Genomic DNA, 16,881 nt, shown 5'->3' on the forward strand with positions numbered 1-16,881 from the left:
ACGGTGTTCCCAGGAAACTGTTTACACGCAATCTCGTTTCAAAATAATCTTCCAATTTAGGTTAACTTAGTTTTTCTTACTCGATCTTATGTATTTCACCACTTCCTACACAGACATGCATCCGACACGGTCTCGTGGCTGTCTGCAAAACTGGTGTTATGGAGAAATCCATATTACGGAAGAGTAGATGCTGCATCACAGTTAACATGATGGCCTTTCTGTCTTCTCCATCTCTCCATCCCCTCATGATTGGTCAAAGAAGCTTAAGTGTCAAAGTTCACCAAAACTGAACTTGAACTCTGATTGGCACAGATTTCATTTGCCTTCATTTTGCATTTTGTGGTTTTAAATACTGCTATGGCCATCGGGAAGAAAGATGCAGATACACGCTTATACACGGCGTATGTTAACAAGAGACCCTTTTCTTAAGTTTAGGATGTATTCAACATGTTAACAATGACCATTACAAACAGATGATCCAGGTCCAGGGTCTCTGTATTGTGCGTAGCTTCTTTGGACACTAAGTGAGGGTAGAAAGACACAGAAAGCAGAGAGTCAACCATTCTTGGGAAACCCAACGAGAAGACACTCGTAGGTAGTTGAGAGAAGTTCAGTCCCAACTGACATCTAATATATTTGTGTTGTAATTAGGTATAATGTGCAGCTTATTTGACCACATTGATCAGATGCAGTTTTGATTTGTATTAAAATAGCCAGTTTAGTGTCGTTCAGGCGACACCAGTGAACCCCAGTGCAGTCACACAGCAGGGAGAGAGACAGTTAGGTGGTGGTTTCATTTGTTTTTTTGGGCTTGTGGTGAGAGCAGGGCTGAGGGGGGGGGGAACGAGATCAGAGGACCCGGATCCGAGGCTGGAGTCGGGCCGAGGTTACTGCCTGAAACATATGGAAACGGGAGTTTGAATGAATCTAAATGTCTGGAAACGTGACTGACTGCTCCAGCAGAGTCTTGGATTGGATTTCGACCAGATGTTTATGGCAGGGCTAATTATGATGATGAGAGCTCTATACACCTGTCTCCAAGCCGGCAAATGAACACACACACACACAAGAAAGACACACACACACACAACAAATGTCCAGATGGCAGCAGGCTGTGGCTGGTTGGGGTTTGTCTTTTAATATCCTTTGGGCTCTGCTCCTCTTATCACTGATGCTCAGTGGATACCAGGATGTTTTGGGGCGGTTTTCATTTTAATGTTCGGGGTCTGTTGTTGAGGAAGTCTAATAACCAGGCGTACTGAAGCCCAGCGTGTCGCAGGTTACCGGTTCATCGGTTTCATTGGGGCGATTGTGTTGAAGGCGGAGCTTAAATCAACAAACAACATTCCGAGGTTGTTGTTTTCTAGATGGACTGTACGCTAACTGGTGCGGGGTGCAGGCCGGCTGGGGTATCGTTCTTCATGGGCTGGAGAACCATTTTCTCAAAGCACTTGATCAGAATGTGGGCGAGTCTACAAGGCGATGGTCAATCGCTCGATGGTGGGAACACTCACCTGTGACAGTGACCCGACGAACACGTCAGAGGTCCCCCCAGCCTGCCGATACCTCAGCTTTGTTCACGTGTTGCCAGTGTTCAGTGTCGTGCGCCCTCCTCCTCGTCACCTGACAACAGTGGAAGCAGCAGGAAGCCACATTTTGATTGATGGCTCCACGGATGGTAGATCTGGCGGCTGGCGTGGGGGGGGGGGGGAGGTGTCAGCGTTTCTTGGCAACGTTGTCACTTCCTGTGCGTTTTCTGCCCCGAGCCATTATTAATGTTATTACGGACTTGTTTCCTCTGCTTTGACTCGTCCAAATGTCAGCTGTGGGAAAAGGTCCGCTGCCTCATGTGCAAAGTGTTCTCTGGTGGATTCATTGAGGCAGTTCTGCTGTGCCAGTAAACACTGTGTTCACATTGACTTCTTGACATCTTGGGCAATACGGTTTGTTTTGCTTTTGTGCCACGAGTTAGAAGAAAAGATTGATAAACTATCCTTTTATTGTTTGTATTCAATATTCTGACATTTACCAATCCTACGAATGAAAAGCCTCTCGAGACACTGAGATCTAGCAGTCTTATCCCTATAATAATCAACCTAATTGTTGGTTGTTTCAAAATGTCACGTTGGAATCACTCATATTATAATTATTGTCCTAGAGAATCATGAATATTTGTTGGGAAAATGATTTTTCTGATGAAACTGACCCGAGACCTGATGTTTACTACAACACCAACATCCGCCTTACAGTTGGGTTCAACACAGCTGACGCCACTGGTTGCCTCTTATTCTCAGAGATTAAACATTGATCATGTCCTTCGGTCACATATTCACTTTTCTACAATGGATTTGGAAAAATAAATGACATCGCAATGTTCAACAATCGTATTCTCTGTTAACGCCACGATGCAGTCGATAGAAGTGCGTCAATCGGCTTCTATTTCTGAAGTATTCACATATCTGTTTTGCACGCCTTAAATTGTTGTTGCAGTTATTGTAGAATCATGAATGAAACTCTCCAGAATAATTGGACGATGAAGGGCTTGACTCTCAAATCGACAGCAAGAGGGTATTCAGTGTTAATTTAAATAACCTCATTTAACCTCAGTTTAGAATATTAGCCTGAACATAAAAGACACAACTGTAGTTTTTTTTATTTGGGTTTTTCAGAATAAGGCCCAGGAACATATTCTATACACTTTTATTTTAGAGAGACTAATGAAAGAAGGGAGAGAGAGAGTTACAGGAGGACCTGACTCTTTTGTTCTCCATTAGTAGTGTAATAATCAGATTTTTTGTCATTACCAATTACATACATTTCTTATTTTTTAGGATAATTATTATGAATCATTCTGCCAACAAGGTGCTCTAGTTTGTTTTTAGATAATATATTTGGCTCCGCCCCGAGATTCAACTCAACCCATGAGATTATTCCCCCCCCCCCCCTCCATTCCAAACCGATATTCTTATATTTTAAAGACTCCTGTCATGTGTTGAATCTTTATCATATACTAATGTTTCACAATGTTTTGTCGTTTCCTCATGAACTTGCTGGTGGGTTGTGAAAACTGCTCGACCGTGTTGGTAGAATAACATCACGACTATGAAAGACACCAAGCGGTTCATTCATAAAGGTCAACAGACGGGACTAACACGCCATCCCATCAACCTGCTGAGTGGGGACATTCAAATGGTGTGTAGTTTAGTTAAGTTAGTATGTGAGCTTTCCTACATGTATGTCATTGGCTGGATATTATTTATTTAGACATGTGGGAAGCCTATATCCTCTATTAAATGTGGTATTAAAAGAAACCCCCCAAAAAGCAGTTTCCCCTCTATAACCCTCCTGTTACCTTTGGGGTCAATTTGACCCCATTCAATGTTTAACATCTCTAAACAAATTACTAACATCATTTGTTTTGCTTCACTTTCCATGACTTTTCCTAATTTATTGGGGACAACTGGGAAAACATTAAAAAAAAAAAATTATTGAATGTGCTATTTAGGTAGTCAACAAACAAACATAAAGTACCTGACACATAAAATTGGGAACAAATATGAATTCTAATGATCTGGAGGTTTTAATTGCTGGGGTAAAATTGACCCCAAGGGTAAACGATGCGAGTGCATTTGAAGGTAACAGGAGGGTTACAAAATGACATGAATATATCGAGAAATATGGATTTTCAGCAGCGTTGTGCTGCATTTAAAACACTCGTCATTTAGTCCAACTCTAAAGGCCTTTTTCCTATTATTTACATATCTGTTTATGAACAGGAGCAACATGTACAGGTTACCCGTGGACATATCCACATGCTAAGAACGCGCTCGCTCTCCGGTTTGGTAACATACATGTCGACGGCAGCGTGATGGGGAAATGTGAGAGCGGACGCTCTGTAATCAGCCTGTCCGTCGCAACGCTGGGCTTCAATTACTTTTGCAGATGCTCACACGATACCTTCCCTCTGTTCCCTTTTCACCGAGAACCCAAACGACCGTCTCGCACCACGTCTTCGTATCGCGTCGACGGCTACAGAAGGAAAATATCGTGCGTTTCCGATGCAATGTGCTCGAAATACGTCACGCGAAAAGAGCGAGTGCCGCTCCTCGGTTTCTTCTGGAGGAGGAGGGGACGTCGTCCTCAAGGCGTTATCGGTAAACGGAGCGCAGCGTAGCGAGACAGGACGTCTGAAGAGAGCGCCGATGCATCCTCCAATGTGACATTTGTACTGGTTAATGTCGCCGCAAAATGAAATGTCATTTGACAATCAAATATACTGATACCATGGTAAACAAAGATTAGGAGTTCAAAGGGCTCTTTTAGTGTTAATCTCCGTCCTAATTTCACACTCGACTCATTCTGAAAGGTCACGGCTGTTTCTCGCTCCGGCAGTTGTTTTAATGCACAGCCGTGCAGTTTGAACACCTGGTAACGCGTTGTTGGTTTTGATAAGAACAATGTAGCTCTGTTTATTAAGTGTGTGTGCTATGTGCTCGATGTTGTCGTCGACCAAATGCAACGCAAAAAAACACATCAATATATATAAATATATATATATATAAATACACATATATATATATATACATATATAAATACACATATATACACATATATATATACATATATATACATGTATATATATTTGCCCCAATTACACAAACGGGAGAGAGAAAAAAAAAATCAGAGTTCAGATGCAGACTGAGGTTGTACACACACCAAAAATTAAGTGTGCGTGGAAGTTACTGGACGGGGCTGAATCGTTAACCAAATTACAAGAGGGATTAGAGACTGTACGCACAAGTCATCAGCTACTTTTATTGATACATTGGTTTTCCCTCCTTGTGTGTTGGTTTTCTGTGAATAATGATCTGTCGTTCAATGAGGACGGGATTGAACGTTATCGGTTCTCGCAGACGGCCTTCAACGTTCTCCTGTGTGAGCCGATCAAAACCACGACGCAGACTGACGGGAATTCATTTGAGCTTGTTTATTTAGGTTTATGGACAATAAAGCGTCATCACGAGCCTTTTTTGAAAAGTGTGTGCCACATCCCTCACGTTACACAAATAGAAGAAAAAAAACGGCATTTCTCGACCCCGCTGAAAGCCGTGGGCCGTCGTCTTTTAAGTGCAGTTTCAAAGGTTAGAGGGGGGGGGGGGGGCAGAAGCATTTGATTATGAGATCTGTGGAAGAGCACATAGAAACGGATGCAGCGGCAAAAGCAGCGCCTCTCAGGCCCGAGGGTTCTCATTGGTCCCCCTCAGGTCACACTACCAGGCAGATGGGCACACACAGGACATGTGTTTTTAAAGAGAAAGAAAAAAAGCAAGAGAAGTCACAGACATTGGGGATTCATTCCTGATCATCACCTTAATTTCCTACAAAAATATTGCACAAAAATCTTGATATACAGGGGACAAGAGAGAGATTGACAAGTATAGCAGCCGGCAAGCCAATATTCACATGGGCAACACGTCTCTTTCGTAGAAAAGAACAGGAAATGTGCGTTTGCTTCCGAGTCTGACGGATTACGTCTCTAGTTGCGTTAGCTTGGACGAGTCCATCGGGAGTCTCGTTACATCGAAGGAAAAATCTAGCCACTTATCAAGAAACCGTAGTCCTCGCCCCCCCCGGTACTGGTACCAGGCGGAGGAACCCCGTCAATTGGGCTGAGGAAACAAGATAATACATACATATATATATATATATATATATTTTAATATATTTATATATCTAAATATATATATTTATAAATATATTTATAAATATATATATGTATATATTTATACATATATAAATATATATATGTATATATAAATACATATATATAAAAATATAAAAATACATGAATATATATAAATAAATATATATATATATACACACATATGTATAAATACACATATCTATATATTTACATATCAATATATATGTATCGCATTCTGAAGCCTTCATCTTTCCCAAAATGCCCTTGGACAACCCAGTGAGAAGTCATTTAATAAAACGGCATCACCTCCAAATTGATTCTCTACATGTTCAGTGTTCCAAGGTGGATTTTTCCTTAGATATGTAAGAGTAGGATATTTCCTCCCTGCTCTAAACAGCATAGCATTTTGGAGCTGTAGCTGTAGTTGATAGAAACACTGTAACGGGCGACATTGATTCTTGATGTTTAGCAAGGGAATGGGGGAAGGCATTGCCCAACAACTGTATATACACAAAACACAGAAAGGGCTGAACATACATTCATTTGGGCATGAAAACAACTCAGGAAGGCAAATAATCTGCATTCAATTACATCACAGCTTCTTGAAGCATGGAAATTGTCTTCATACACACAAACACACACACACACTAAATCAATGAAATAGATGTGAGTGTTCATGTCATGAGAGCTCCTGGGTAACATTCATTCAGAAATTAATCCAAACAGTCAATTATGTATTTCTCACATTAACCCCATAAAAGTTGTGATCAGTTATCAATGTGCCGTCGTTGAGTTTTAGAAGTTTGTGGGTGTTCTGAACAAAAATGTGACTTTGCGAGACATAATAAAAGAACTGGTTAAGAAATTGATTAGTTGTAACGCAGGACAATTACCTCCTCGGGAAAAGAAACAAATATGGCTCACAAGTCAAACATGTTCGGCCTTATCAATATGAACAAATACACCAAAAGAAAGAGGCAAACTATATATAAGACTCACTCCACTAATGATTATGCAGCTGCTGAAATCCAAGAGGTTATTGAGCGGGGAGAATCCAAATATATTACTGTATAAAAAACGCTCAAAACGAAAAAAGATATGTATAACAAACAGCTTAATAAAACGACACGTTCGTCGGCGGTGCGTGTCTAGACCGGCTTTTCCCTGGTCGTATTCACACGGGCATTGACTCAAATATGTCACATATAGGTGTGATACTCACAGGCAATATCAAACCATTTCCTTCCCCAAAGGTCAGAAATGTGTACATGTTCGTAGAAAGAAAAGCAAACTGATTTAATTGCTTACAAATGACATTTTGAAGCCGCAGATTAACACAACTGGAGGATACACATGCAGGAGGGCAGATAAGTGTAATCTCGCAAGCTTCCCTTAAAAAACAAAACAAAAACAAGTGCATGAATACGGCATCATATTGTGCAAATCAAAACATCGATAACATGAATCCTTAGGGACGGAAGTCCTTTACCCAGACGTTTTTTTTCCACGTGAAATAAAAGAGAAGAAAATCTGTGAATCAAGCATCCGACCCCGACATATGCGATATCTTAAATGGACCGCTGGAATTCCCTAATCTCCTTTAACGAACATAATTTCCTTCGGAGGTCGAAGCACACGTTCCGCTTCTTCCTCCCTTCTCGTCGTATTCAGTGCAGCGCCTCCACGCAGATCTGCTCCTCCGTAATGTCATCCAGCAGCTGCGCCTCCGCGGGGCCGCACATGTCACTGTCGTAGACCTCGGTCCCCACCAGGGCCTCTTCCTCCGAGCCGTCTCCGCCTTTGCCTTTAAAGCCTTGCGGCTCCGTGGGAGAGGCGCTCTCCACCGACTCCAGGTCCTCGATGCCCGCTCGGTAGTGGATCATCAGCAGGGTGAGGGCCTGGAGTCTCTCCCCGGACTTGGCCAGGGCCGTGCTAATTAGGGCCTTGCGCCGGACATCCGCGGCCTCCCTCTCCTCCAGCAACAGGGCGTTGTTGTGCTCCAGCTCCTGGTCGATTTCCTGCTGGAGCTTGTCCAGCATCAACTCCAGCTTCTGAGAGCGCTCATCTGCGGGCAGCCCCCGGTACAGGTCACGGCCGATCTCCTTCACGGCGATGAACACGCTGTCATCCAACCCACCTTCCCTCCGGACCAGTTTACTACTGCCGCCGTGGTGCTTGGAGGGGCTGGCGCCACTCGTGTAGGTCTCGGTGTCGCTGCTCTCATTGTCTGAAGTGTTGGGTGTTTGCTTGGGCGAGGGCTCCACCGCTCCGGGCGCCGCGTCGGCCACCTGCTCGACCGGCCGAGTCTTGGGCACCTGGCGGAGGTTAAGCAGGCGGGAGCTGGTGTTGATTATATGCCGCGTGAGGCCAGTGGTGGCCCGGTTGATGGTGGATTTGGCTTCGGGGTCAGCTCCACGGCGTTCGGTTGCTGCCACGCAGAAGGGAGTTTCGGCGAGACACTTGTCCTGGCATTTCTTGTGGCAAACGTAGGCGCAGGTCATACACTGAGAGGCCGCCTTGGTCCAAACTTTCTTCTTGCAGTATTCGCACCACGTGGGGTTCTGGAACTGGGTGTCCTGGAAGTTGTGACGGAGCTCCGCCAACTGCATGGAGCTGTAGGCCAAGTCGTCACGCTGTGCGGCGGGGACATGCTCCCGCTCCCTCAGATCCTCATCCTGGAGGCTCTCCTGGCGCTCCCGTTCGGCCAGCCCTCCCGAACACTCAAAGTCACCCTCGGCCGCGTAGCAGAAGTTCAGAGTCATGTCTCCGTAACACAGCATCTCATTGAAGCCCTTGTGGCTGCTGAGGCTGCGTAGCGCAGTGCGACTGACATTAGCTCTGGGCTCCGGAGGCCCCACCCTAAAGGGGCTCTGGTACTCGGCTGAAGATGTGGCCATACATTCCAGGGCTATATGCTCCAGCTGGAGGCTGACGTGACCCAGGCACAGCAAACCGCCGAGCTTAAAGGGATCTTTGCACCACAGAGCTACATTAAGGTACTTATGGTTGCCCTCCACCTCAAACAGGACAGAGGCCTTGGGCCAGTGTGCCGTCTGGTTGCGATACATGGTTTCTGGGGATTCCCAGAGGGAACGGTCCTCGAGACTTTCCTGCATTCTGCAGGAGCTCTCAGACATTTTGTCCTTTGCTTGATCCGCTTTGTTGCTGCCGGTCCCAGTGGAATGGACTGGCAGCTCGTCACTGGACTCTGCAGGCCGAGTGGACTGCTTCGCCTCAGCCGGTTTGACACATATCTTCTCAGCGCCGATCTTATCTTCATTGGCTCCAGTGAGAGACTTTTCCGTAGTGCTGATGGTGTTCGTCGCGGTCGGAACAACAGGGGCATTAGTAGTTGTTAAAGAATCACTGCCTTCCAAAAGACTGGTTTCTGAGGAGGCCGATGTCAACCGTATCTGCGGCCTTGGTGGCACTGGGGGGCGAGACGGAGGCGGTGGGGGAGGGACAGTGGGGCGTTGCAGACCCTCCATTGGATCACTATGGGTTTTATGTGGTGAGGGCTTTGGTGATTCTTTGGGCTGGGGCTTTAGTGGTGACTGGAGACCCACCAGGTTCAACTTGCGGCTAAGGATAGGTGATATGGTACCGAGGGGCTTAGAGACCAGGTTGGCCACAGTCCTTTTGGGGCTTTGGTTTACAGTAAGTAGGGAATCCTCCTTCGGGTCACTGGTATTTGTGGGGCTGCTGTTAGGGCCACCACTCTGGCTAGGTTTGGAGTCTACAATCAACTCTTCAAACTCAGAGTCCATTTCTTTGTGGTCGGATATGTCAGAGAGGGTGGTGATAGGGGCCGGGTCTTCCTCAAAGCCGCCTGCCTGCGAAATAAAACCAGTTTCCTCCATCTGCCCGAACCCCTCCTGAAGAGTCCCGAGGTTTCCAAAAGAGGAGGTGGTCTGGTGACGAACAGGTCTCTCGTAAAGCACCACCACCCGGTCTCCAGCCTGCTTCAACAGTTTGGGCACTTGAACCGAGGATGTTACTTTGACACCTGTCAAATGTTCAAGAACAGGAAGAAAAGCGTTCCATTAGCAGTGTGAAGAACCGGGATTTTTTAAAAAAATGTTCTGCAGACTAACAATTATTATGATCAAACCTCCGATGTCGATGAGACGATCCCCCCTCTGCAGGTCTGCCAAGGCCGCGGGAAAGTTGGGCGTCACCGTCTCAATGCTGACATGCACCGCATCGCCCTCGCTGGCAGGAACGTGCCTGAACGTCATCCCGACGCTGCCACACGGCCCCTTGATGACCTCCGTCTGATGCGTACATGTAATTAGAGAAAAGTTACAATGAAGACTGGCATCGATTTAGAGGTCATACGAAACATGCAGGAACATGAATAATTACTATTATTATATTATCAGGATGAGGTCAACACTTGTTATCATTCACACAAGTCAGGGCCATAAGTATTTGGACTGTGACACAATGCAACTTTAATTCAATCGATATAAAAAAAGCGATCACATTAACTGTTTAGGAGTTACACCCAAGGTTACATGGTCCCCCACATGTTCAGAGGTTGAAGAGTAATTGGACAATTGTCTTAGAAATGGTTTAATGGCCAGGTTAGCCTGTTCCCTCGTTATTTCACGACAAATTAAGCAGATTAAAAGGTCTGGAGATGATTCGGTGCATGAGGACTGAGTCACTGCAGGTGAAGGAGGCCATTAAAAGGCTGACGGACTGCACACACCTATCTGGAAGATAGGAAAAACATTAGGGTGGACCAAATCAACAGTTTGGTATATTCCTAAATATAAGGAATGTACTGGAAAGCTCACTAATGCCGAAAGGCCTGGAAGACATGTAGAGTAGATGGAGCAGAATTATTCCCTTGGTGATGACCCACGACACCAAACATGAATACTGAGGTCAGGAATACTCTGGAGGCGGAGGCGTGTCTTTGTGAAAGTCTACAATCAGGAGATGCCTTCATGAATCTGAATACAGAAGGTTTACAACAAGGCGCAAACCACTGAGAACACTGAAGAACAGGAAGGCCAGATTAGACTCTGCCAGAAAACTGAATGAGCCTGATCAGGTTTAGATGAAGGTTCTTTGGAAGATGACACCAAGATTAACTTGTTCCAGAATGATGGGAAGAGAAAAGTGTAGAGAAGGAAGGGAACGACTCCTGACCCGAAGCAAACCCCGTCCTCTGGTTGACATGGTGGAAGCAGAGCTAAGGCATGGGCTTGTATGGCTGCCAATGGAACTGGGCCACTACTGTTCATTGATGATGTCATAGAAGTAGCAGCATTAGTTTTGAGGCGTTTACTATCTGCTCACATTCAGCCAAATGCTGAAAAACCAATTGGACGGCACTTTCCAGTACGGATGGATAATGATTTCAAAACATGCTGTGAAGAGCTTCTTAAAGGCAAAGAAATGGAATATTCTTCAATGACCAAGTCAGTCACCTCATCTCAGACCAAGTGAGCGTGCTTTTCGCTTCTTTCAGATTAAAGAGAAGGCAGAAAGACCCACAAACAAGCAGCACCTGAAGGAGGCTGCAGTAAAGGGAGGAAACTCAACGTGTGGTGATCACTATGGGTGGAAGACTTCAGGGAATCATTGACGGCAAAGGATTTTCCTCCCAGTATTAAAAATGATCACTGCATTTACTATTATGTTAGTTTGTCTAATTACTTGTGAACCTCTCAAAATGTGGCAGACAGTGTAAAAAATGGCTGTAATTCCTATGTAAAACCTATTTTGTGATATCCATTGAAATAAAGCTGAAAGTCTTCACTTCAACATATTGACTGTCATGTAAATAGGCAAAAATAGAACCTTTTTGCCTCAGTCCTAATTCTCACACACGGATTTGGGATGAAATGCCCAAGGAGGACATTTCAACATGCGGACTGGAGGGACCAGGGGATCAAACCACCGACCTAGTAATTGGAAGACGACCCGCTCTAACCATGAGCCGTAGAAGCACAGATTTGAGCATACTGTGTTTTTCAAGAGAGTATTTGGTCCTTGTTTGTTTGGTAGTTACGCTCAACTATCGAAAACCGCGTTATGAAAAGAACATGTTTTGTAAACTTTGGATCTATGATAATCTTTTATATTGTCATACAAGTTTGGTGAATAAAGTGTGGTGTACTGGTGAAGGGTTGTCTTAATTTTGGGGATTTTGAATAATAATAATTTGGGTTTTATTATTAATTACAAAGCCCTCTGAGGCAAATTTGTAATTTGTGATATCGGGCTATACAAAATAAATTGAATTGAATGTACTTGTTTGAGATGTTTGGTAACATATAAGCATCAACCACAACAGATGTGACCATTAACGTAACAGATTAAACGCTTTAACGAGGATCAGACTTGTATTTTAAGTTGCTGCAGTAAAAAAAAAGCAGAAAAAAAAGCTCGTAGTTGGAGCCAGAACAAAAAGATTTAAAAGCGATTAACAAAGAAATAAGTAGTGCGACAGAAAGAGGAAGCCACATACACAATTCCAATATTCACACCTATGTTTCAAGGTTGATATTTTATATATTTAATGTTAAAAGGTCTACAACCAACAACAAGGTACTGCAAAATTGTAAAATAATAAGAATGAAAATAATAAACTGAGTAGATAAAGTGCAACGCTGAGATCTGCCTCCAGCATTTTGACAAACTGAAAGCAGCAATTCTGTGGCAGGAGAGAGAGCTGCAATTAAATCCCCACTTGCGGCGGCCTTAATTACAGGCACCGCACACACTCCGAGTCACATACCCCGCAACACACCTGTTGCGAGGTGGAGGCGACCCGTTTCACGTCCGACAGGTCCTCCATCAAACGACGCCGCGTTCCGTCGTGTGCTGGCGATCAGCGGGGGACGGAAACCCACGCAATGTGAAACTGGGATTGGTGGAAATTGTAAGCTTACATACCAGAGACATATATGGTTGGATCTTTCCGGGGTACGGAGAAAAAACTAAAAAAGGAGGAGGAGGAGGAGGATGAAGATGGTACAGGTGTCCTGGTTTAGAGGACAGAAAAGGAGGGCCAACACGAAGTGGGTAGACGGAGATGAATGACTGTAATTTACTCTGCTGTCATTTGTTATGGTTCTGGTGGAAGGCAGTGATCGAGTTAGGACCGGCCATGAATGAGCAGATAATCTACACAAGCTGGCACAGGGGATGAGGGGGGGGGGGGGGGGGGCAAGTTTACCATCTAGTCCTATCTAGTCTCGGTGTCCCCCGCAGGGTCTTGAAGGACTACGCGAGGTGGACCTCGGACCCTCTTAAAAAATCAGTTACGTTTAAGGTATAATGCACTTTGAGAACTTTGTGCTCATGAATTTTTCCGTGTTCTTCCAGTGGTCGCACATTTAGGCTACTAAAGTACTGCATTGAGTACAATTTTGACTTGTGCTCGAGTATTAATTGTATGTAACGTCATACTTTAAGTCCGGTAATACTCTGAGGGAAACATTGTACACAAACACAAAGCGCGAGTAGATAATTTAGTCATGAACACATCGGTTGAATAAATATTAAACTGGCTAAAACTATGCTTCATCTACACCAGGGGTGCTCAATACCCCCCCCCCCCCCCCCCCCATAGGTAGATCATTTTGACTTGGTCATTTTATAAGTAGCTCGTGTGCTGAAAAAGTGTGAGCACCCCTGATCTACACCTTTCTATGGGTATTACCAATAATGTGCAGGGAGAAAAGAATAACATTTGACCTAAACAATACTTTCATGTTCGAATTACTGGATTAAAACAAATCAGGAATCAGAGAGATAATAAGAAATGTCCCTTAGGACTATGTCCAGGGTTTTGAATTCCCGTCTCCTGGTTCGAATGGTTCAAATTGGCTTGAACACAAAGAAAGAGTAATCTAATGTAATCTTCTCAATCGAATACTGTGTTCTTGGGTGTTGTTTTGTGTTGCTCGTAATGCCATATGAAACACGAGATTAAGTTTAGATTAAAAAGAAAGGTCCTTATTTGTTATTCTTACCCGCATCGTCACACTGTTTTTCTGGAAATTCATAAATCTTTGGTAATTGCACAAACGTCTTGTACATCGCCTGAGTCAACATTATAAATGTCACTTGCTCACGAGGAGGCGTGTTCATTCGCATGATTGATGCAAACTCATTTTCCTATAACGCTGCTCCGCTCACAGCCGTGTGAAACAAAACAATACATATCCAGCGCTGTGAAAGTTGTATGAATAAGTTATATTATACAGTTGGTGAAACGGAGCGAGTGCCTTTTCAAATCATCTATCAAACTACAAAACTTGCTATGACAAAACATGGCAATAATTAAAAAAAGAAAGATGGTTGGCTTTTTATTCTGACATGTAATATTCCACATTCATTCACATTAAGAAATCATGATCCTTAAATCACCATGTGTTTTGAAAAAGAAAAACCGGCAGACAGCACTAGACTATTTACTGACTTTAAAATTCGAGAAAATTGTCGAATGTGACTAATAGTCTTGTACGAGACTCTTAACAACAATTTGTATGAGTAGTTATTGCTACTCAATGACTCCAGACTATTAATCAAATTAGAAGCTTTGTGCATTTTCTGAGGTTTTCAGAACGTTTTGCTGTGTGTGTGTGTGTGTGTATATGTGTGTTTGTGCGTGTGTGTGCGTGCATGTCTCTTTAAATGAGATCTGGCCATGTTACAGCTCTTCCACGAAGACGATAACGACATTGTAGAGGCAACAGGTTGCTTTGGGGGAGAACGTGAAGGCTGGCCATTACTGAGTGCTGATGTAGGTTCTGTTGGCAAACACTCATCTCAAGGTCGTACGCGACAACGGCGTCGAGCAGGATATTGAAAGTGGAATAGCACATTTATCAGAATCAGAATCCATTTATTGCCAGGAATGTTTACACAAACGAGGAATTTTGTTTGGCGAAAGGTGCAACATTTAGACATGACAAACAACAATCAACGCGACAGCAACAGTGCAAAGTGTGTATTAACTTAAGTATAAGATAAGATAAAGATAAACAAATAAGATAAAGATAAACAAAGATAAACAAATAACGTTAAAGTGTTTAGGTGTGCGTTTCAAGAGACATGTGTATTTAAGTTAAAGTGTATGTTACATGTGACGTGTGTTTAAGTTAAAGTGCATGTTAAAGTGACGTGTGTGGAGGAGGCCTCCAGGAGGGAAGAAGAAGGAGGAGTAATTTTAAAAATATATATAAAAAATTATACACAACTATTCATCCAGTCAGTCTCACAGGATGATCAATCCTGTGAAGCAGTGGTACAGATGACAATCCCACATGCATATATTGAAAGCTCTACAACACACATGGTTTATATACACTCATATGCAACTAGATGAGGTCAACCTTTATTTATAGGGCAAGGCCCTTCACCCTTAGAACTTTAAGGGCAGTGACACTTGGCTTGTTGAGTGAGAACTGATGTAAGGAGTCTCGGTGATGAATAAGCCGACAAGAATCGGAGCAGTGTCGTAGCCGTGTGTAAACAGCTGCACCGCCGGCTGCTCTGTGTCCATTGTGCCTACAATAGATTTACAAAGGTGAGCTTACGAGTCCATTCTTCTGAAGTGCAAATAGTGTCAATCTCTCTTTTACGCACACTTACACCACCAATATGTGCACAGTCACAGACACTCTTGTGTACCGAATTATATATGTCAGTGCACACAGAACTCCAGTGACGACTGCTCTCCTGCAGCAACCGCCAGTTTCAGAGATATGAAGCTAGACGTTGACTCAACCTAAAAGCACTAATTCATTTTTTGGGCCATCAGTCCTATTATTACTTCAAACTTTACGTTTGGGCAAATCGACTTTATCGGTACCCAAGAGGGTCTACCTGACTTACTGGTGCAAGCCCATCATTCCCACCAGTATAGATAGCGTGTATAATGATGAGTGCCTTTGAAATCATGCCAAGCAACACAGGCTAATAGTTTTAAAAGTCCAGAGACGATGCACTTTAAAAACAGAACATGAAGTCTTTCAGCATAAGAAAATAGTTCCTAAATATTAAAAACATTTTCTTTGCCAGAAAGTCTTCTTCCAACGGGAAAGGGAGGACTCATTTTGGGGACATTATTTAGAAAGGAATGAAGACACGCATTTAAGGGTCGACTGTTTTATTAAAAAGTGTTGATACAAGAAATGTGTCATGGCGGGCGGTGCAACGTAGGACAATAGCATTAAACAATCAACAACTATCAACACAGTGCAACAAAGAGAGGCGACAGCATGACGCATTGAAAAAGGAAAACTATGGGTTTTTCTTTTACTTCGATAATCGCTTTTAAATTATCTTTTTATATATTTATATGTAAATATATTTGCAAGTTTTATACTAGTACCACTGTTTTTGTGTTGAAAATGGGCTACAACTGCTTTTCATTGTGCATCCCTGTGTTGCATAAGGACAATAAATGATCCTTCAGTCTTTGGATTGGAACAACTTGACATGAGCACATTAAAACTATTGAGCAGAGGTTGAAAGACAGAGGGCAGGTAAAGGATGCCAGTGTGTGCTCTTTATAGTCCAACACCAGAAACACTTCTGCAGCTGCCGAGTAGAAATGTTTGCAGAACAAAGTATTTAATGATGACAGTCAGGGAGACGAGTAAAAGTCCAAGCAAAAGGAAAAACTGCGTGCCAAAGTGCACTTAGGTATTTAAATTGGATAAGCCAAACGTTCAATCTACATTCGGAGACTCCGTGAATAAAGTTGTGCCTTATGTTCAAAGAATAGCATTTATGTGTTGATGTTTGCAAACCATACCGTGTATTTGGGGTCTTGAACCAGACATTATTTGTCTATTTTACACCTTGTGGGGTAAAAAGCATATTATCACATGCATTTGTCAAATTAAGTTTCTTTATTTCATTGCGGTATCTCCGCTGTGTCATCATCCAATGCACCAACCTTTTTTATTTAATTGTTTTCTCTTTGGGTGGGGGGAATCATCCATTTACTTTTTATTTTATTTCATCTACTCGTGTATTTTATTTAATTTTTCCTAACTTGCTGTGTAATTTTCGGTAATGTTTAAAGTAGCGTGCTCTGTATCATCCGCATGTTCTCTCGCATTGTGAAAATATTTGGAAAATAAAATATTACAAAAAATAATGCAACAAAGCTTGAAAAAAAAAAAGGAAAAAAAGGGGAGATA

The 16,881-nt window shown here is 43.2% G+C and overlaps 1 protein-coding gene across 1 annotated transcript in view; it reads right to left on the reverse strand.

The window, feature by feature from the left end:
• Positions 1–4,972: 4,972 nt before the first annotated feature.
• Positions 4,973–16,881, reverse strand: part of pdzd8 (PDZ domain containing 8) — a 46,654-nt gene continuing 34,745 nt past the window's right edge. Inside the window, exons 4-5 of the mRNA XM_056435797.1 lie at positions 9,816–9,978; positions 4,973–9,710 (exon numbers count right to left, since the gene is read on the reverse strand). Coding sequence (XP_056291772.1) covers positions 7,372–9,710; positions 9,816–9,978 — 2,502 coding nt within the window. The 3' untranslated portion in view covers positions 4,973–7,371. The remainder of the gene's footprint in view (positions 9,711–9,815; positions 9,979–16,881) is intronic.

Source organism: Pseudoliparis swirei, chromosome 17 (assembly GCF_029220125.1).
Source record: "Pseudoliparis swirei isolate HS2019 ecotype Mariana Trench chromosome 17, NWPU_hadal_v1, whole genome shotgun sequence".
Taxonomy (NCBI): Eukaryota; Metazoa; Chordata; class Actinopteri; order Perciformes; family Liparidae; genus Pseudoliparis; species Pseudoliparis swirei.